This window comes from Pseudopodoces humilis, chromosome 23 (genome assembly GCF_049639895.1).
Source record: "Pseudopodoces humilis isolate 2021_Gansu_Grassland_sample_001 chromosome 23, ASM4963989v1, whole genome shotgun sequence".
Classification (NCBI taxonomy): Eukaryota; Metazoa; Chordata; class Aves; order Passeriformes; family Paridae; genus Pseudopodoces; species Pseudopodoces humilis.
The window spans coordinates 6,374,729-6,397,148 of NC_142222.1; the positions used below are offsets into that span (position 1 = coordinate 6,374,729).

At 43.1% G+C, this 22,420-nt stretch overlaps 1 protein-coding gene across 8 annotated transcripts in view; it reads right to left on the minus strand.

The window, feature by feature from the left end:
* CUX1 (cut like homeobox 1) overlaps window positions 1-22,420 on the minus strand; it is a 264,573-nt gene that overhangs the window by 68,985 nt on the left and 173,168 nt on the right. For 4 of the 8 annotated variants that reach the window (XM_088066159.1, XM_088066160.1, XM_088066158.1 and 1 more), the window contains exons 10-15: window positions 16,604-16,708; window positions 13,927-14,115; window positions 8,587-8,645; window positions 3,497-3,545; window positions 2,383-2,479; window positions 621-986 (exon numbers count right to left, since the gene is read on the minus strand). In XM_088066159.1, the coding sequence (XP_087922285.1) occupies window positions 621-986; window positions 2,383-2,479; window positions 3,497-3,545; window positions 8,587-8,645; window positions 13,927-14,115; window positions 16,604-16,708 (865 nt within the window). Of the gene's footprint in view, window positions 1-620; window positions 1,293-2,382; window positions 2,480-3,496; window positions 3,546-8,586; window positions 8,646-13,926; window positions 14,116-16,603; window positions 16,709-22,420 lie in introns of all 8 variants that reach the window. The other 4 variants (XR_001331653.2, XM_005525852.3, XM_014254946.2 and 1 more) reach the window with 2 other exon arrangements.

The window sequence follows — 22,420 nt, forward strand, 5'->3', positions numbered from 1 at the left end:
CCTGTCCTTTCCAATATTTCTTGACTGTAAACAACTCACTTTTCAGTTTCTCTAAATGTAAATCTCAGCCTTAAGATGAATCACAATGAAATGCATGTTACTTTGTAAAATCGCTGCCTTAAATATGCAAAGCTGCTTTAAACTGGGATTGTGTTTTAATTACTCATCTCATGCATCACCTACCCTATTTTGTCAGAACACTTTGGGGTAAAAACATAATCACACAAGACACAACAAAAGCCTGGTCTCAGTAAACAACCTCAAATAAAATTTCCCAAGTATTTCTGAGGGCTGATACCCCGAGTAGCTGCTGACCCTTTTTGCTCCGTGTTTAGCTGTGGCACGGAGGGGTTGGGAAGTGAAGGCTGGGAGTGTCCCTGCTGCTCCTGCTGACAGGCACCAGCCAGTGGCTAAAAAAAGCATAAGCAGAGATACGAACCTGCCTGAGTGCTGCAAAGCAGGGCTGGAGAGCTGAACTTGCTGCACCTGGCACCTGACCTGGGTGAGAGCAGCAGCAGCAGCAGCAGCAGCAGCAGCAGTGCACAAACGACCCCAGATGGAGAAGCTCCTGGTTTGGAATGGTTGGAGCTAAGAGGAGCAGGGGGCTGGGGAGCTCTTACCTCTTTGTCTGCCCTGGATGCTGCGAAGAGCCAGGATGTTCTGCTCGTCCGACAGGAACTGCTTCATCTTATGAAATGGCTCCTTGCCTCTCACAGTCAGTTTATTCCATGGCTTTGGCCGGGCCAGGATCTCACTCACAGACCCTTGTGACAGTCCCAACACATAATGTCCAAATATCCGCTGTCCAATATTGTGCTTGATCAACTGCTCTTTCACCTGACGTGCAATTTCGGCCGTGTCTATCTCCTCTCCTTCAGAGATGCTCCCAGCACTTTCTGACTGGCTGGGAGATGGGGCCATGCCATTTACATCCGGGCTTTGTTGTAATGGACTTTGGGAAGATATGGAGTTTGTGCTGTATGGACCTGTTGGAAAAATCATGCTTGTGCTTCCTGCTTCCTGCATTGCCTTGGAGTAGAAGGACTGCATTAGCTGTCGCTGGAGGAGAGAGTTTAGTGCAAATTTTCCTGTGGAGGCCAGGGGTAAGCTGGGGCTCGCCAGGGATGAGCTGAAAAAGTCTTGACTTAAACCCGTTGGTGAGAACTGGTGTGTACCATTAGTATTGGAAGCCTGCTCCCCCGCGTTGCGGAGCAACTGGGAAGGAGGGGAGGCCGGCAAGGTTGCAGGACGCTGACTCTCAGGCTGGTCTTTCCCTTTTCTCCTGGCTGACCCTACAAGGAAGGTCAAACATAATGCATTATGGGGGGTCAAAGAGGGAAAAACCAAGATAAAAAAATGCAAAGTTTGCCCCGCAAAGGGAAAAAGTGCAGATTGACACGGGCCAATGGAGTGGCAGTGGGAGTTTTGGTTTTGTTTGGTTTTGGTTTGTTTTCATTTGTTGGGTTATTTTTTTTTTTTTAATTTTTATTTTTAATTTTATTTTTTTTTTTCCATGATTGAAAATTTTTAAGCCAAACAAGGCCCCCAAAACAAACAACATGCATTTCATGTTTGCACCTTTCTTGTATGTTGCAGCCTGGAGAATCCCCCTTACAGACATTAACACTAGAACAGTTACATGAAGTGCAGTGATACAGTTAAATAAATGCAGTTACAGACAGCAAGTCTCTCTGTTGTCTCTCATTCAAGATATGACTCATTGGACCTGACTGAACCCAAATGCAGCAAACATTTACATTTTGGAACAAACCAATTTGAATAAAGGAATAACCATTAGGTGGATGCACCAAGATCGCTCAGTTAAAAGTCATAAAACACTTCAGAATTCAGTAATCCCAGGGCCAGTGGCAACTTTTAACTTTCTTCCAGCTGCAAAAACAATCATTCCAGAATCTGGAAATTTCACTACTTGCCATTTAAAAAATGTGCACACAAGATGTAAAAGCCCACATTAGGAAAGCCAAACAGCAAACACACTTCGCTGGAAAGAAAGGATTTTGCTTTCCCAAGCTGACCTGCTGGTGGTATATCCAAATGTATCAGACAGGAAGACTGTGCTCTACATGCAAACATTTTGCATAACACTGTGTGTGGGGGAGAGATGGATTTGTTCCCAAAACAGAAGACATCCTCCAACACTGGTACAGCCTGTAATGCCTCTTCCTTAACCTTTACAGACTCTCTAACTTTTACTTCATTATCCAGTCTATAAAACTACAGAAATCCAACATTACTCAGTGCTCCTGTCGCTTCTTAATCCTCCTGCCATGCATTAGCTCAGACACTCAGCTCTCACTCAGCCCTCCCTCCCGTCACAGGACAGCAGAGGCACCAGAAGAGCCAAAATTTGGGTGGACCTACCGCTCAGGTCGCTGTTGGTGATGCGCAGCGTGGCGTTCTCCGACTGCAGCGAGCGGTTCTTCTCCAGCAGCAGCACCTCCAGCGGCTTGGATGCATCCTAAAGGAAACCAAACGGGGGAGGTTTGTTTCTCAAAGGATTGAGAATCTCACTCAGGCACTAACAAGGATTTCAGAGGGAGACAATTTAAAAAAACCCCAAGTGCTTGACTGGTCTCTGAAGGCAGTGAGGGAATTCGCTGGGCACAGATGAGCAGGAATCACTCTGGGCTCTGGTGGGAGCCATGGAGGAGATTCACTCTTTGATTTTCATTCTAAATCACTCATCAATTCAAGTATTATTTTGAGATGTGTAACGGAATGTTTTCTTAATCCTACTTATTTTTAAATGGTCCTGGCACGCTTTCAGTTTAAAAGCTGTGGACTTCTTTTAATCTGATTAAAACAGGAGTTAAGATTATATTATTCCTTCTAGGTCAACTGACCCAAGCTAAGCATTTTCTTGACATGCTGTGCTTCAGCAGACACAGTTTGTTCAAAATAACATCAGTCAGAGTAACCTGCTATTTACTCTCCCCTAAATATCTAACCCTTGATCATTAAAAAACCCATTGAAAATTAATCCCAGGATATCGATATTCAGTTCAGACTTCAGAAACAGGAATTTAATTCATAACCTTTAAACTGAATTAAGATTAATTTGCTGGAACAGCAGAGCCTTCTCAGTACTCCAAGGTTTGTTTTCTTTTGTGAAAAAAAAATTTCAAGGCTAACAAATACTTTAAAATGCTGAAGTCCTTGCACAGTGTGCTGCCTGTACACCAACTCCAGTATCTTTAAATGACTCAACTTCACAACATTCTGGTTTATCCACTCCAGCACAGCTGAAACATCGCTTTGTCCTTGATCACTTAAATGAAATTAACAGGCAAAAAAAAAAAAAAAAAGTCCAGTTCAGCTTTTTACATAAGAAAACATCAAGAAAATCAAGGATGGACCCAGAAGCCTCAACATCAACAGGAAAATGTTGATGTCAACACTAAGGAATTGCAAGACAAAATTTTTGTTAATCAACTGAGCCGCTGAATAAGTAAGAAAACAAAAATAAATTCAGTACCTGCGCACCAGAGCTTTCAGATGGTGCAAACTCCATGGATTTCAATATACTGTGGAAGGCAGAAAAAATAAATTATTTTCTATTTCTCCTTTTCATAACAACTCCACTAATGAGCATTAACGTTATCATGTCCTGTTCTCCAGCACCACCACAAGTGATGACAACTTTCCTCGCAGTAACACAATCTCCTAATGAATACAGAATAACTCCTCAAACCAGTTATTGGATAAGAAAATTTTCTTGAGCATCATCTAAATCATTCCATATGCAATCCCACCAGGCCAGTTTAAAGCGTAAATTTAAAGGTTAATAAGGATATAACATTTTAAGCTGTCAGAAACAATATAAATTTATCTGTGAAGCTGGAAGGGAATGATGAAGTTGTAGCAAAGCAACAAAATAGGAATCACCACCACAGTACAGCACTTTATAGAATATACACCAGCTCACCAGCAAGGAAAATATGCACAAATAATCTTCCCAACCAAGGCACTACAGGCTAAAAAGCAGTTTTTCATTTTAATAACCCCCTCGTTCTATGGCAAAGGGAAGACAAAATGGCCCAATATTTCTCAAGAAATATGAAAGATCCAAATATTTATAAGTACATTAGAAGAAGAATCTGATAGTCTCATTGTCAGTATTTTATACAAATAGTGAGTGGTCAGAGGACGTCTCCCTTCAGAGGCTTTCAGTTAGAGCTGTCTGACAAACCAGAATCTTACAGGAATCCAGACTTATTACTGTGCTTTGTTGGATAATTTTTTTTAAATCAGTCTGCTGCAGGCAGGACATGAACTTCCTCAGACTGTAGCAATAAATGATTTCAGCTTCTTACTGTACAAAGACGACATTCATTTGGTGAAGAAAAACACATAAACACATATAGATGGTGTTTATACAGCATTTGTCATGTATAAAGCACCAGGAACTCTGAGAGCAGGAACAATCTGTTTAATCATGTATTAAACTGTATTAAAAGCTATGGATCATGTATTAAAGGTTCTTGGAATTGCCTCTGGATCCCTGGAAGTGTCCAAGGCTAGGCTGGATGGAGCTTGGAGTAACCTGGGATAGTGAATGTGTCCCTGTCCCTGGCAGGGGGTGAGACTGGATGAGTTTAAGGTCCCTTCCAGCCCAAAACATTCAGTGATTCCATGAAATGTGGAAACTGAAAGAAAAAAAAGGCAAAGTCCAGTATTGAGACACAGGAACTGGTTCTGGATGCCGTGAGGAGTTAGCCAGGCATCCATTAAGTGCCTGAACCTGGCCCTGGATTAATCCAGAGCTAGATGTGCATTAAGTGACACTCTGGAAATCAGGTCTCTGGGCCATTCTAGATTACTCAAAGTTATAGAAAACTCAAGGGGAAAAAAGTCATTCTGAGAAAGTGTCCTCATGTATCTTGCATCTGTGCATACTCATTGCACACACGGTTAATTCTGACAGGCATCCCTAAAATACAGTAATTAATGACACCACAAATTTCTGGCAGTCACTTTCATTACATGGCACCACTCAGTGTCATCTCTTGCCTGGCTGTAGGGTAGAGCCATCACTCCACAAACAGCATATAAAGTGATGTTGTGAAGACTTTAAATGGGCACAACAGCTCTGCCACGTGCAGAACCAACTCTTGTGCCATCAGAGCACTCGTGCCAGTCAAGGGCAGAGCATGTGGACTAATGGCCTGAGTTCTCAGAGACCCTGACATCACCCTGACATCAAGGAGTGTGTCTCAGGGGGCACATCCCCGAAAGCCAGTGTTTCTAGGGTCACCCCTTTGGAGACCAGCTCTGCATCGCAGGACTCCGAGGTGCTGGGGGACATAAATGCACAGAGACTCATCCAGGGAAAACCCCAGCCACTGGCAAGTTGCAGTTTCCATGAATTCTGAAGGGAATGGTCTCTGCAGGGACAGCCAGGCCTAATGCACATCCTCACCATGCCCAAATGAGGAGACTCATCTGAATTTCAAACCCAGTTTGAACAGCAAATTATCATGTGGCAAACGTCCCATGGGAAACCCCATTTCAGTTCAGACCAGTGGTGACCTTCACTTACCACACGTGGGTTTGCCATGTGGAGCAATCCAGCAGCATTCCAAACACCTTCCTTCCTCCTGGATGAGGCTAAACCAGAAAAAGCTGCTCTCTCCCAAAAGGAGCAGATGTGAGTGCTGCCCTGACCACACTGTGCTGCTCCCAGAACCAGGATGACAATGGTTGGAAGCATAAACCTGTTCATGGTTGTATTTGGTTCTCCACACCAAAAATCTCCCTCTAAAGCCCTGATCCTGTCATCCCTCTCCTTGCACAGGCTGATGCATTTTAGTTCTGAGAAACTGCTGCCAGTTGGGACCCTCAGGAAGGATCCTGAGCCTTGCAGCAGCTGTGTTTCCAGCAAGATTGGTGCAGGCAATGTGTATTCAAACCTTGGCTGGAAACCTACTGACCTCTGCCTACCTGAAGGGGATTCTTTGCTAACTGAATTAACTTTCTGACAATTTCACAGGTAATTTCCTATACAGTCGAAACACAAAATATACTAAAAATCAAGCTGATGGCACCTCTAATTGCCCTGAGAGGAATATTCACTCCAGCAGGTTCATTTTTAAAAGAATGTAAAAGTTAAACATGTCAAAAATGACTCTCCAAATGTGTCACAAAAGACACATTCTCCTCAGGAATATGAGGAAGCACAATGTTTCTTCTTTGGATTCCAGGAATATCTTTGCCCATGAGATCTTGACTCAATCTATGGCTCAAGATCAGTTACCTGCTTTTTAAAGGAATGATCTTGTGACTTGAATCTGCACATCTAAGGAGACTTGAAAGATCTGACTGTAAAGCAAAGTGTGCATTGGGACAGCTCGACTTTCTGTTTGTCTGATCCCGACTGCAAAGGCAGCAGGGTCAGCGCTGTCGTGCTACTCGAGAGGGAGCTGAAAGCACACACAGAGCCCTTAGATCTCAAAAATAGGTTTAAAAAGCATTGGGCACAAAAGCCAGAGCAGAGAGTGAAGAAACCTCCTATGCCAGACCTTGACATGGGCCCACCTAAGTTCCTCCAGAGTCAGAAGTTGGCTGATACTGAGACCCCTCAGCCTAGAATGCCTCTAACATCCCAGGAAGGATTAAGGAAAATACATCAGTGCCAAAACACCTAAAAAATTCATCCTCTTCCCGCCTTACTGACAAAATCTCTTTTCTCTTGGTGCAAATGTTATGAGCAGTTCATTTCTGTCAGTGTTTCAGGCAGGTGCAGCAGGACTCGGTGTGAGGGCTCCAGATTTACAGCAACAGACCGCTCCCAGTCTCATTTACAGCAAGTCTCCCTTCAGATCAGACTGTCACTGCCAAGGGATGCACATTTAGCCTTCAGCACACCTTTTGGATTAGGTGGAGCATGGGAATGGTGTGATCCACCTGCTTGGGAGATGCAGCACTGCAAACATCCTCAGTGCTCTCTTGGAGAGTCTCAACCCTCAGACCATCCCACAGGATGAAGATGGACCCTAGGGTCCTTACAAGCCAGCTATCAATCCACAAATTAGGGATATAAAAGCTGGAACAGATGGGAAAACAGGGTTAATTTACTGGCACCCAACCAGGGCCACTTCCAGGAGAGTCTCCCATTTATTTCACTGCAGGCTCATCCTGAGCAGAAGCACTGTAAGAAGCCTCCTGTGTCACAGCTCCTCTCATCTGCCTTTCCATCCCTGTCCTTATGTAAGCCAGTGTTGTAAAAAAAAATAGAATTTAAAATATTGGTATTATCACCAGAAATACAGGGTTTGCATTTAAAGTACAAATGCAAAGTAAGCTTAAATGAGTATATTGAATGAGTATATTGGGTTTTTGTCACCTTAAGTCTGGCTTTAAAGTCCTGGTCCTGTTGTATTAAACCTTTGCATTAAACCAGGTAGGATTCAAAACTCATTTGTTGTTTCAGCACATTTACATTTAACATCTAATGTAAGAAGCTGGAAGGTTGTGGCCTTATTCCCATTCACTGCTTTGCATATGAGGACATAAACTGGCTAAAACCTGAAGCTGTTCCCTTAACTCAGGAGAGGACATGGGTGTATTTACCCCTAATCACTAAATGATGATGCTATTTTGAGCCCAGGTAATAATCAGGTAAAATGACCAAAGAAATGGTCAATTCATTTAATTTAAATGAAAATTATACCCCTACATCAGGGTGTGCTGCAGATGGTGGTGAACCAGAACCTCAGCCAGCATGGCTTGAATAAATCAGCACCAGGGGCTGGGCAGTTGTGGGGCTTGCAAATCCAAATCTGCTTTCCATATTCTCCAGGGACGTGTAAACAAAAGCACATGACTACCAGCCTCATCTGAAATACCTCATTAAACCAGGGAATGGGTTATTTCAGCCTTTTTAAAACACACACAGAAATGCCAGAATGATGAAAGAAGAGATGGGAGTTTCTTGCAGTTATTTAAACCTTGACACTAAACATATTTCCAGTCAGAAAAGTTCTCTTCTGAACCTGACAGCTTATCTTGTTATAGTTTAAAATGAGGCTCCTTTAAGTCTCTAAAGAAAATCCCTTGAAATAGGAAGAGGCTGTTTGTGGCTTTAGTTTAAAACCACAATGTATTAGCAAAAATATACAGTGAAACAAGCCCAGCATTAAACTGTAAGTGCTGAACACTGGCTGGCAGGAGCAGAGAAAAGGTACCATGGCCAAAGGCTCTGCATGACATTTTTGGTCCACATTACCCTCAGCTGTTGGCTGGAGATTTTTAAAGAGTGGTCCACCTAAAACACCACAGATTTTGTAACTTTTTTCCCCTCTGTGGACAATAGTTTTAGTGGCTTTTCTTCGTGGACACGTGTTTTAGTTGCTATTGTGTTCCCCTGCTGCAACAAAGAGGAGCTCTCTCAGATATGGCAGCTCCACTGGTTCTGGATGCAATTCCTGCCAATATTCCCAATTTCCCTGTCTTTGTGGTTTTGACTGAATTCTTTATTGTTCCAAGAACACAGATTTGTGGCTTCATTTAACAAGCACTGTTCAACCAGAGTTTGTGAAAAAAATTATGTAAGCATTTAACACTTACTTTAATTCTTTCTTAACCTCTTCATAATCAGCCTGTCCTTTCAGTTTTTCTTCCAGTTGCTTTAAAAGAGAAAACATGGATTTAATTATTTACATTGTTGTTTTTTTTTTTCTGCAGGCTTTGAAAATCATCTTCAAATTATTCCATATATACAGCAGCGCACAAGTGAGGGTTAATGACTCATACCTAATTTACATATATTAGAAAACAAACTATAACCAATTAAACGTAAACACAATTATACCTCGCTCATCCTTTGTTTACAGAGTGCCAAGCATGACAGAATTCGGTGGGTCCCAATTTGGCTGTTTGCAATGTCACTGTCGTGTGTTCAGGGAAGAGATCGGGCATGAAGGTATTAAAAAAAATGGGGCAGCTGAAATTTTCAGGGAGATTGAGTAAACAAGCAGGATGCTTTGGCACATACTGTATTCTTAATAGGACAGTTCTTGATAACCTTATCTGCATGATAAAAAGAACAGACTGAAGAAGCTGTTGTTGACTGGAATGCCTTAGGCTTGGAAGGCTCCTACAGCACCTCATGCCCAAACAAAACAGCTGTACCAGGAGGTTTTACAAGCGTTACTGATTGCAGGAACTGCTGTGGTTACACTCCAGAGAGGGAGAATTGAGGCCACCCCAGCAGCTCCTTCTGCTCTGCCCCACCCAGGGCGGCCTCAGTGGCTTCTCCTGGGTGTGAGGATGCCCCAAAGGCTGAACCAAACCCGCTGCCACAATCCAGAACGCAATGCCACACACTTGGACCTTACCCAGCTCCCAACAAAGTGCTCATCACTACGGGGTAAATGCTTCAGGAGGCCTAAAACATAGTGATACATAATTGATGCCGTTACGTTGCTTGCAGAAGCCACATTCATCTCAATAATTTCTTTGCTTAGTGCAGGCACACCTGATCTAAGCAAGGAACAGAACTTAACTGGCTTGCAACTTCCATGGATAAATTCAGGCTAGCTCTGCTTCAGTTCATTCTTGGTGTTAGAATTGGCACAGAATCCCAAAGGTCACGGGAAACAGAAATAACGCAAGGACTTATCACCTCAAAGACAGAGAATCTGCTTTGAAAAGGAAAGGAGTATATGACATGAGAAAGAAAAATAGGACTTTATGTCCAGGAGAGGCTGCCTTCAGGGGAGAAGGGAATTCAAGGTCCTACATCCACTCTGGGGCTGCTTGTTGGATGCAGGTGGAGGGCACAGGAGGGCTGATGGGGACTTGGATTATTTTAGCAAAGCTGTTTAAAATGCAGCCCAGCTGTGGGGGCATGGAGGCAGGGCTGGGGCAGGCCAACAACAGGATTGGGAACCTGTTCCCTGTGCTGTCTTCCCCAGTAAGTCAGCGTGTGGGTATCACTCACCTCAGAGCAGTACCCAAATGATGTAGCAAAACACCCACAGGACAGTGAATCCATGGTTTCAGTCATCTCAGTAATTTAAATGAGGCTTTTTCAGATGCCAACAGCAGCATGGTGGGGCTTTGTGGGACCTCCAGCTATTCTGCCATTTTTTAAAGGATTTCCTACCCAGACCTTTGCAGCTCTCACACTGCTGACATTTCTGCCTTGCCATTAAGCGTGGATATTAAGGAGCAGTGACAAAGTGGACACCCACATTTTCAACACACAGCCCTCTCCAGGTCCTGTTCCTGCTGTCTGACACCACAGCCCAGCATCCTCACCACCGCTGCCCACAGGAATCTCCTGGCAGGAACAGCCAGGCCCTGCTCAACGAGCAGCTCTGAATGGATCACAGGAACTGCTGCTCAGTGAGGAATTTGCACTCTCTGGGGCACTGATGAAACGAGTGGCCTCTTAAAAAGGTCTGTGTCCCAGCGTCTTTTGTCATCAGTGCCTCGTGCAGTCATTCCAGTTGTGTTAAAAAGAAAAATAAAGTGTCTGTTTTAGCTACAACAGTGTTTTTTTTTCATCTGGAATAAATACAGGGCAAGTTTTAGAGTTTTTTTCACTGAACAAAATACAGTGACTCCAACAAAGCATCCAGGTGGAATTTTTAGTGCATCAGGTCAGGCTGGGGAAGGATCTTTAAATGAAACCAGTGAGCCAGAGAGCCCTTGGTACTGGGAGGAGATTCAGCATCACAGCTGAGAATTTTCCAAGTGGTCAGAGGCAATGGGAGGACCTGCCAAATCCCAGGATATCCTTCTGCTCTCCTTGGTCTTTGTCACTTTGTCTGTCTGTCTCTGTTTGGTGCTCTACAAATCCACTGCAATTCACCCTTCCCATAACTCTATGACTTGTAACGTTTTGGGTCTGGAGCAGAGGAGCTTTTAGAGCAGGAATAACTGTCAATTTATACCAGTTCTCAGCATAAAAAGCACCAGAAGAAATTTTAAACAAATAATACCCTGGATTAATATGTAACTTATGCAAGGGTATGCTAAGAAAACAGCCTTTTGTAGAAACAGATATAAACCACAGAAAAGCTAATGATTCCCATTTTAATTCAATCTGTATTAAATATAATCCTGTGCAGGGAAGTGCTATACCCTGGTAGGGTACTTCTGGAAAATTTAGGCACAAAACACAGGTAGAAAAATAAAGTAAAAAAAGATATATTGACAAAATGCAGCTGTTTTGGACTCTCAGGTACTTGTGTGCTGGTACAGCAGTATGACACCCAGCAATATTTTACTTTGGATTGTATAAAAACCACACACATCCATCATTCCCAAGTACCTAATATAGAGATTGTTGCCATGGAAAATCTGCACCTAAACATCTACTTTAGTAAACAATATAAACTAACAACTGAGGATGCAGTGCCTGTGTAGAAACAGAACATTTAGGCACTTGGCATCTTCCCAGTCAATGACTGTTTTAAAATGTATTAGTATGGTAATTGTCTCCAAGAACCCTGTAAAATGCACAGAACACAGGATAACAAAGGTTCAAGCTGTGAGACAATCTGGAGGAACTAATATCTTGCACTAAATATCAACCTGGTTAATTCAGACAAAATATATTCCAATGACCTCCAACACACAAAAATGCAGGAGCCAGGGGGCAGAAGGAATGGACTGGTGGCTTTTCTGCACATTAAATTTGCAAATATCCCATGTTAAAGAATCATCTTGTATCTGTGGTGTGAATGAACCCATGTTAGAGCATGCAGAGATTGGGTCCCTCCTCATGTTACTTAGAAAAGACAATCACTATTGTATTATTAACTGAAGTGGCATAGATAAATAGCAGGGGCTGTATTGAGGGGCTTAAAACATTTAAATAACCATTAGATTAACACTGTAGTTCAGTTTAGAGTGATCAACTCACATTATTGGAATTTAACTGGGTAGCAGGGATGTTCTAGCATCCAGCCACAAAGGGTTAATACAATTAGAGTGAGAAAAGTCTTGTTACTAGAGGACATGTTTTGATTATTAGATCAGATGAAGATAAAGAAGCAATAATTTTGAAAGTATTTCTGTATTGTTTCATTAAGTCACAGAGTATTAAACAATTCCCTCAAGATACAGGTTGAGAACATTGCTTTAATTTGTGAAACTGTGAGTTGTTTTTTGTGGAGGCAACCATTAAAATCTCTGTTATTTCAGAGGCAATTCCTCCATAATCAAACAGGAGATCAGCACATCATCACTGAGATTTGTACAACGTGTGCCTGGCACAGGCTTTCCCAGCACTTTGGGGTGAAAGTAAGTATTTGGAAATACTTTTGTAGTTGCAACAAATAAGGTTAAAGAGGGTTGAAATGACTAAAACTATCAATAGAGGTACTACATCAGACACTATCAACAGAAAGCTAAATGCAGAGCATTAGCCAGGCAAGGCTATGAGAAAATGGAAGGAGATTACTGAAATGGAAATCAAAGACTTGCTCTGTCATTTCTGTGATCCTACTCCCTTTGAAGTTAATGGCTAAACTAATACTGACCTCACCAGGAACATGCTTTATTCCAAGAAAATCTGTCAAGTGCAAGGACTCAAGATATTTTCTATCAGGCTTTATGAAAAAGTAAAATAAAAAAATCCCCTGAGCACGGGTGTAGCCAGCAGAAAGTGTCCCTCAAAACCAGGGCAGCTCCTTTCTCCCTCAATAAAAGTGGTGCCCAAATGGTGACAGGTGGGCAGAGACTGATACTGTCAATGGAGTTACATAATAGGTGTCCTTTGCTCCACTGAATTTTCATAAAAATTCTGCAAAGCTGGCTTCAAACATGCAGAAAACACTGACTGCAACACTTCAGCTTTCATTCCTAACAGGTCTCTCTCCATGTGAATTATGCTCCACCACAGCAAAACCAGTAACTGCTAAAAAATGTCAGAATTAGAGCAATTTGTAAGAGTTTCAATTGAACATTAAATCATTCTGATAGAGCAAAGCTGCCCACGCCACAGTCAGAGCTGAGTGGGAACTATCAGCCTCCTGCTCTCAGAAAACTCTCAGACTATCAAACCTGCAGAATTACCAAGTCTTTAATGGAATAGATAAATTTATCTTGTTTACACTTCAGAGCTCATAGATGGTGGAACAATGAGGGAGACGGGAGTTACAGGAAACTGATTCATACCCCACGTCAGGAAACATTTCTCATGCTCACTCAGAGATCAGAACTGTGTGGGCTCAGCACAGGGAGGGTGAAACTGCCCAAAAGAGAGGTAAAAGGGTCATTCAGAGAATTCTTAGCTGTTCCTTCTGGTTTTAGTGCAGCACTGCTCCTATGCAAACGATATAGGGCCAGACTGCTAATTATAAATGGGAATTATTGTGCAGCAAATACACAGTTAAAAAATAATTAAATGGTTATTGAAGCTAAAAGTCTTCTCCATGTCCTGATTTTGCTTGTTTCTGTCTCCTAAGTAATACACTTTCCATTTCCAGTGGAGACAACTGGATGAGGTAGCAGGGAAATTGAAAGATAAACCAATTCCTTGCAAATCTTCAAGATGTATAAATGGAATGGGAATTAAAAGTTGGAAAATCTAAGAGGGATTTTCTGTGCCTTTTCAGTTCAACTGTTTCATTACATATCCATGGTCAATGTATGTTGGGGTTTGGTGGTGATTGTAATCCTAAAGGCAGCCTTGTTCTGCAAAAACACATTTCAGAACAGTAAGGATTGGGCCATTGAGAATTTAAAAGACATGTGATCCCTTAGGAAACAATACATCCAGGGGGGTGGAATGGGATGGGTTTGAAGGTCCCTTCTAACTCAAATCATTCTGTGATTCATGAATGCCGCAGAAACCAGAATTCAGCCACACCCTGAAGAAGCCAATGAAACTCACACCAGCAAACCCCAATATCACCAGCTCTGAGACATCCTTTGGGCACAACTGAGCCTTACTTTGAGTGTGCTGTTCTTGGCTGTCAGCTGCTGCTCCAGCTGGGAGATTTGGCTGCTGGAGTTCTCCCTCAGCTTGGTGAGGCTGCCCTGGAGTCTCTGGACATCTTCAACCAGCTGGGCGATCTCGCGCTCCTTCGCAGCCAGCTCCACTTCCAGGCTGGAGCGTGTCAGCACCTCGATGGCCTGCTCCTGGAGGGGGGAAAAGAGGATCAGACCACAAAAAGGAAGGAAAGGCAACAAACCTAAATTCAGGGTAGTTTGGCAGGGAGCAAACACGGCATTGGGTGGCACAAGAAACAGACGGTTCCTAAATCTGGGACTCCTGTGATTGACCTTGGGAATCTGGAAGATGGAACTTCCTACAGCCCAGGACAGCTCTCTGGGAAAACAGGGATAACAGAGGGAATAAATTTCCCTATTTCATAAGTGCACTGGAAAGATGCAGCCGTGAAAGTCAAAGGATTCTATTTAGATCTATTTATTATTAATAGCCCAAATGCTTTGACAACTATGAAAATCTGTGCTTACAAAATACTAATCAGATAAAATATTCTGAAGTAATGGAGCAGAATTTCTTAATCAGGAACGGCAGAGACATGTGCCTGTGGCTCTCTGCATGCACACTGCACGTTTCAGGCAAAATTGTCAAAAATTGCCCCAAACTGCTACTTCCAATGAACTTGCTCCTTGCATGAAAATTGTTCATGTTAACATTATTGCAAGCATCCCTCCATGGGGAAGAAGAGAGATGTGACAGCTCTAAGACAAGGCCATTCTCCCTTTGGTCACCGCTTTCAGAAATTCCCTTTCCTAAATCTTCCTTCTTCCAGTTTTCCACAGCTGTAAAATCTGTCCTCAAGTCTGGAACTTCCTCTCTGGACTGACTTCTTGGGGGGACAAGGAATCAGAGAGGACAGAGAGGCCCAGAAGAAGGCAGATGCATTCAGAGAAGAGAATAGAGACTAATTGTACCACCTCTGTCTCCTTTTGTGCTGGGAGATTTCAGCTGTGATGCACCGGGGAGCTCTGAGCCTCCTCCGTGGGGAGGGTGAGGAAAGCCTTGTGCCAGTGTGGGGGCACACATTCCATTAAAGATCCCAAACTGCATCTCACAAAGGTTAATGGCTGTTCCTCAGAAGCACCAGTGAAGGAGGAGAGAACCCATTCAGCAAGAGGCAGATGAAGATGGCGAGCACTAAACCAAAGATCTGTGGTGAAAGAGCTGAGAATTCACCCCAGCCGCATCCTGACAAATGAAGATGACACTACAGCAGATTGAAATATACTCCATATCCTCTTTTCTGGGAATACAGGAACAACAAAATCCCCTTTTCCATATCTCCTAAACATTCAGCTTGATTCTCAGTGACTACACCCCGCTGCACTCACAGAAAGCTGCATGTACGAACAGCAGTTAACAACGCTCTCCTATTACACTGAATTACACTTTTAACTTGAAAAAACCTCTAATTTGCTTGCATGAAACATCACAAGTTGTATAATCATCTGCTGCTTGTGCCTATTGAGACTAGAACGTAGAGTCTGAAATAAGATAGATAATGATCATTTTCATCCTGCAGTAGTTGTCATATTAAATATAAATGAAGTGCAGAAGTACTATTAAATACAAGAAAGACCTAATGTTAAAATAATGATAAGACTAGGACACAAGATAGGAAGAGGCAGGTAATTCAGAGTTACAAGTGATATTCAGGCTTTTTATTTTTTGTTTTGCAGCCTACTTGTCTATCTTTTGACTTCTCTGAGAAAATACTGGGTTGTATTAATAGACAACCAAACAGATCTGGAGGACTTATGGTTTGTTACTCGTTCTCTGCAAACGATTTTTAAAGGCAGCCATGTGTTCCTCTGCTATCAGTGTCAAGCATGTATAAAGCTTGCAAGGGAAAAAAAAGCAATGATTTCTTTTGTTTCTTAAATCTGCTGCTTAGAAGTAGACTAAATTTCACTTAATTGCATATTTACATTTAAATACTCCTATTTCTCCTTTGGCAAACAAAACTCAAAATGATCTGGCTGCTCATCTGTGATACCTGCTCAGCCAGGGCCAGCTGGAGCCCTGTAACAATCCCCTGTGCCTGCAGGTCCCATCAGCAGCCTCGGGATTTCAGAGCCACACAGAGGAGGAAACAAGCAGGAGTGCAGGGTATCTTCTCAATTGTCCAAGGATTTATAGGTGCAAGTCTCAGTTTAGATACAGCCAGTGAAAACTGCAGTGGTATCAAATTTATTTCCAGTTTCTGTGACAGCCCAGACACGGAGTGAGGAGAGGCATAGTGGGCAGGGAGCTCTGGGATGGAGCCCCACACCTCAGGGCCACACGTGCTGATGGCCACCAAGGCTCTCCCACTGCCTCTGTTCCTCCTCTGCCGATGCTCTCAGCCCTGTGAAATGATTTCTGAGAGTTGTGCTGTCCACCTGGAGCAGGCAGTGATGGATCACCACGGAGCCAAGTGACCTCTGTCCTTCCCGTGGTCTCCTCCAGCCACCAACCCCCTCAGAAGCGGAGCCCCACCACAATCCCGAAGGAACACCACTCCCTTTTAGTTAAAATACGACTTCAAACAGCTGTTTTTATAGCTGTGGGCATGAACTGAAGGAGCTGTACTGCAGGAATGTCAGAAACCTGTAAGAGTCAGTAAATATTTTCTCTCACCACATCAGGTGCCTTCTGGATCTGCGTAGCAAGTTGGAGAGATTTGTTAGCTGATGAGAGCTGCTCCCTTAAGGTCTCTGCCTCTCTCTGAGCCACCTCTGCCCTCTGAAGGAAATGAAAAGGGGTGAAAAGAGAAAGTACATTCAGTTTAACAACTGACAATTATTACAAGAACATTCATCAATTCATGCCTGACTGAATATAATTGATTTTCCTAAACACTCAACCTAATAAATGTTAGAAAAAAACATAGAATGTGATGGATTTTTATTTTAAACAGTACAAGGAAGAAATAATTGAGCGATTATGACAGTAATTTAACGCTAGGAGCAAGGAATCCCCTGCTGATACTAATGCTGCGGCCCACTGAATTTCCCAGACTGAATAAATACAAGTGGAAATGGAGTCTTTTTATTCAATTTCTTTCTATTCTCATAGACCAAGCAGATTTTATTGCAAGGCTCCTCATGGGAATAATTCTCACGGGTAAATGCTGAATTAAAAGATATTCTGACCACTCTCTCAAACACACATACAATGTTGTGGGCTGTCTTTCTGCAGTAATTATTCCCTAAAACATGAATTGTTAGATTCTGTTCTTTCAGCAGGTCTATTTATTCAACAATATTTAACCCTGAAGTGACAATATTGCACAGCTCAGTTACCAGCTGCTGAGGATTTACGCAATAGCTGATAAGCCTCTGACTTGGCCACTGGTCAAAATTCCCATCTAAATATTGAATAATAATAGAAAGGAGAGAGAATGATGAGGAAAAATTGTCTGTATGAGAGTTTGGGTAGAGACAGATGGATCAGTAACTTCAGGCAATAAATAGCAGCAAAGTCCTTTTCATAACTGTCTGTAAGCTTCTGTTAGAAATGGAACAAAACCTGGTTATTTTACAATATACACTCCTCCTGGCAAGACTGTCTTCTCTCTTCTTAAAAAAAATGTATTTTATTGTTATAAAACCACACTGCTTCCCTCCTTGAGTAATCACTGCTTTTTGCCTGGGCTACTCCACATAAATCATGCTGTGCTTTCCGAAAACAGCCAAAATAATTTTTTCTCTCCACTTCTAAGACCTGTCTCCAATTCTACCAAATCCATCAGCTGCCACCAGTGAAGCTCAAAACTCTCCTTGACCAGCTGATGGATCCCTTCTTTTATGGAATGATGAATTCTCACTGCCATTTTTGAGCCACCCAAACTGCCACAGATTCCTTGCTAATCCTTTGGAAAACCTAGGTCATCTGAAATAGTGAATATAGAACACAGAGCAAATAGAAAGCCTGTAGTGGATATAAAATTATAGTGAATATAGAAGCTATAGCTAATGTACAACTTACAGAAATATAAAACCTATAATGAATATGAAATCTATAGCAAATATAAAATCTATAGAAAATGTAGACCCTACAGTGAATAAGCCCTATAGCCCTGTGTGTGTGTGGTCTCTGACTTCCTCACCAGTCAAAGCAGACTCTGCATGTTTAATCAATGAGTAAACTAACAGCAATCAAATACTAAACGCATCATCTGCGCTATTTGCTCACAACATTGTATTAAATGATTTTGCATAGGTTCTACAGCTGTAATTAAAATGTGATTGTAAAAAGTACAGTGACGTGGCTCCAATAATCAGAGCAGGGGACACAACCTATTGTGTGCTTGGAAAACGTGGAAGCAGCAGCAAAAAAAGGCACAAAAAGAGCGATTTATGTTGTTTATGCAGCTGGATAATATCAGGATAAATACTGAGCTAACAATACACATTGAGATAAATTATTTTCTGGTACTTTATTAGATGTGCAGCTACATATATTGATCTAATAACTGCAGAACAACTCCAGCAAAGCAGGACAAGTTACTACACTGTGGCACTTGCTCTTCCATCTATGCTGTATAAGTAATGGGTTTTGCAGCCTTGAGCAATTCTGCTGATGGCTTCCATTCAGCGCAGCATTGTTTGGAGAATCTATTCAGCTCGCATGCGAGCAAACCACAGAGGATATTGCTAATAGGTGGTACATCTGCATATACAGTGAGCTGTCAGCTGCCCTTTCTGCACAGCCTCCCCAGCCAATTCCCAACACCTGTTGTGATCCTCGGAATAATACCAGACAAGATTTCATACTAGGCATTGTTAAAAATACATCAGCACAAACTCTGGGCAATTCTAGTTGGGAAATGCTGGTCAATTTTACTCTTTTTTATTCCCCCCTCACAGAATGGAAGCTTTTTAGAGCCAGAATTACAGATGTGCTCAGTGTCTGGAAAGCACTTTTGGGTGCTATTGCAATATAAATTATAAATGACACACAAAACCCTGTTAAAAGAATGGCAGTTTCAAATTTGAGCACTTACAAGTTTGGAAAGGCCAAGCCCAAGGCTGGTGCTCAGCCACCCTGTGTGAGGGTTCAGGAGTGGGATAGCACCACACAGGACCTGCTGTGGCTTTTCCAATGACATTTTCCCAATGAGAAATTCAGGAACATGGCTTGGTGAGTAGATCTTCTGCTTTGTCCTCTTGTTCTGTGTGTGACCCCTGCACTTCATCTGCTCCCCCGGTGGCATTAACCTGCTCCTCACAGGAGCTGTGCTGCACCACCAGAAGTGCTTCAGGACATTACTGACTGCACTGGCACAAGCCTTGTTTGGGTTCCTGGAGCCCCTGGCACATTTCCCTGCACGGCAGCCCTGGCTGGAGGCTCCCAGCCCGGCAGGAGCTGCCCCTGCCCGCTCCTGAGCCGAGGCTCTGTGCAGTGGCTGCAGTGCTGCTCCCCTGCCAGACCCTCTGGGTTTGCCTCTTCCACTGCCACCCCTCTCTGCTTGTCACTCTGTCCCCTTCCTAATTCATTTTGGCTGCTGGAAGCACCATTTCTGTCTTCTCTGTGCTCCACGGCGCCTTCAGCTGCAGGCAGGCAAACCCCAGCTCGTACCTCACACGACCTAATGAACATCCACAAACTTCCAGAATGAGCCTTACCCCCACGATTTTCTCCTTCCTCTTTTCCTCCTTCCTCTTCTCCTCCTTCCTCTTTTCCTCCTTCCTCTTCTCCTCGTTGCTTCTTCTCCAAATGTGCTCACAAAAGGTCCTCCAAGTGTCCCTGTCCCAGTGTTTGTCCCCATTCCCTCCCCACCATGAACCCCTCTCCCTGTCCTGCTCCCATGCTGATGTCTCCAGCTGTGGCAGGGGCAGCCTGGGCAGCGTCTCCCCTCCCTGTTCCCCCCCAAAACCTCACATCACACCCAGAAAAAGCGAAACCTGCCTGGTTAATGTTCACCCAGCAGTGCCAGACTGCAGCGTGCCTGGGACAGGCACCGACAGCAAAGCCTGAACAAACTCAAACCAGATTCTGCTGAGTTTCTGTGAACTCTTTTTTCCAGACTCTTACAGGCTGGCCAAAGTTGAGGCTGTTTTTCAATTTATTTTTTTTTTTAAACTTTTTTACTTGAAGCAACAGAAGATACAACACTGAGAAAAAAGCGAACCATCCCTCGTCAAACCCTTTCTATTAAATCTGGGCACAGCAGGCTCCCCAGCAAAACAGCAAGAAAAACTCGTAACATCTGGGGGAAAACGGATTTTCTTTTTCCTAATCTTGTCCTTAGAAATGGTTGAACAATTTTTCCTGAAGTAAGAAATAAAGAGTGCAGCCAGAGACAGGCGCCCAGTATGGAAAATGGCTAAACCCGAGGAATCTTGCACAACTTGGAGCCACTGGAAAGTTCACAAAACCTTCTGTTTGTGGGAAACTGTTCCACTTCAGCTGAGAAATACAGAGATAGCCACAGAATCACAGAAAGGCTTGGTTTGGAAGGGACCTTGGCCAGGTCAGGGACACTTCTACTATCCCAAGCTGCTCCAAGCCCTGTCCAACCTGGCCTTGGACACTTCCAGGGATCCAGGGGCAGCCACAGCTGCTCTGGGCACCCTGTGCCAGGGTCTCCCCACCCTCACAGGGAACAATTCCTTCCCAATATCCCATCCATCCCTGCCCTCTGGCAGTGGGAAGTCATTCCCTGCTGTCCTGGAGCTCCATTCCTTGTCCCAAGTCCCTCTCCAGCTTTCCTGGAGCCCCTTTAGGTACTGGACATGTCACAGCACAGTTGCTTTTCACCAGCCAGTACTAAAACTCTGGCTTTCTTACTCCCAAATCCTATGCACAGCCTAAAAAAAACCCCTCAATGACCAGTGACAGCCACATTAATGGCCTTGATGAAGCTCATGCAAATCCAATATTGCCCAAAATCCTATTTTTCAGCGTAGTTCAGTCATACAACTCCTTCTAATTCCTACACCGCTGTTTTCTAGTACAGAACTACCTCCCTGGTAACAAAATATTTCAAAATAGTTCCATTTTCCTTCATACAGCAGGTAAATATTGTACTGCTCACAGCGGAGCCAGGAGGTCACAATGATAACACTGCTGTGTGGTTTCCAATTAAAAATAGAAAAAAAAAGAAAAAAAAGCCTTACACAATATATCCAGTTTAAATTATTCTCCTTGTTTCCTGACAAGATAATGAATAGCATGAACCGAGTGCTCTCCTACTTACAGTAAAATGTTAATTTGATCAAAGACCAGTGGTGTGAACAGCAAAATGAGATACTTATGTGAAAAAAAATGTATAACCTTTCCCTTAAAGTTCCACCAGCCAAACTCTATTTCCTTATTCTATGCTAAATTCAGTGCTGCATGTGGGAAAATCTTCCTATGGGTGAGGAGTGGGTATTATCACAAGTAATTCTGCTGCAGTTAATGAGCCTGGTTATGGCAGCAATCACCACACTTGGAGCTGACATTCAGACTTGCAAGCTGCTGCAAAAGCTGTGTTTCTCAGAGTACAACATCAATTAAAACACACTGGTTCAATGTGCTTTAATTTCTCAACTTTTCAGATATAAAAATTTGCTATAAAACCTTTAGATGGCCCTAACTTCCACAGAACAGCTGTAAGGTTAGCAGAACATCAGGGACATGAAAGATTTTTCGGGGCTCTGGTACCTATTTTTTCCAACAATGGAGAATTACATGAAAAAAAAGAGAAAAAACTCCACCAACCAGAAGAGGTTGGGTTGTCTTCATTCTTGTCTTCAGGCTATTGCACTTTCCTCTGTTTGCTGAAAGGCTGCCAGATAAATGTATTCCCAACTGATAGCCAGGCATTTGCAGGAAACCCATGTTTGCATGAAAATAATATTAACCATATTTTGCCTTTATACAGAACTTCTCCGTGCAAGGATCTCAAATGCCCTTTGTAAAGTAAATATTATTCCCATTCTGCAGACAGTGAAATCCCAGGATTAAGTGAATGACTTCATCTGCCATGAAGCAGTGTAACTTAACTGGATCCATGGAATGGTTTGGGCTGGGAGGGACCTTAAACCTCATCTCATTCCGCCCCCTGACACGGCAGAGATGACTTTCCCTATCCCAGGGTGCTCCAAGCTCCATCCAGCCTGGTCTGGGGCACTTCCAGGGATGGCACACGATGGAAGCATCCAGTTCACTGCTGAGGGAATCAGAAATAAAAGCAAATCCTCTGGCAGTGCCTGTGTCAGCCTTGGTGCAATGCAGGAGTCAAGGCAGGATGAATTCCCTTCCTCATGGAAGAGCAAACCCAAGGATTCCTCACCAGGGCTGTGGTGGTCACAGCAAAGCCCCCCCAGGCACCAGCACCACCTGTATTGTGCTGCACTTGTGCTGCTGAGTGAAAAGGGGAATTTATTCCATCTGCTGCTCAAAAACATACATATTTTATGGCAATCTCACTTAGCAGGAATATCTTTTCGAACCGTTTTCCAATGT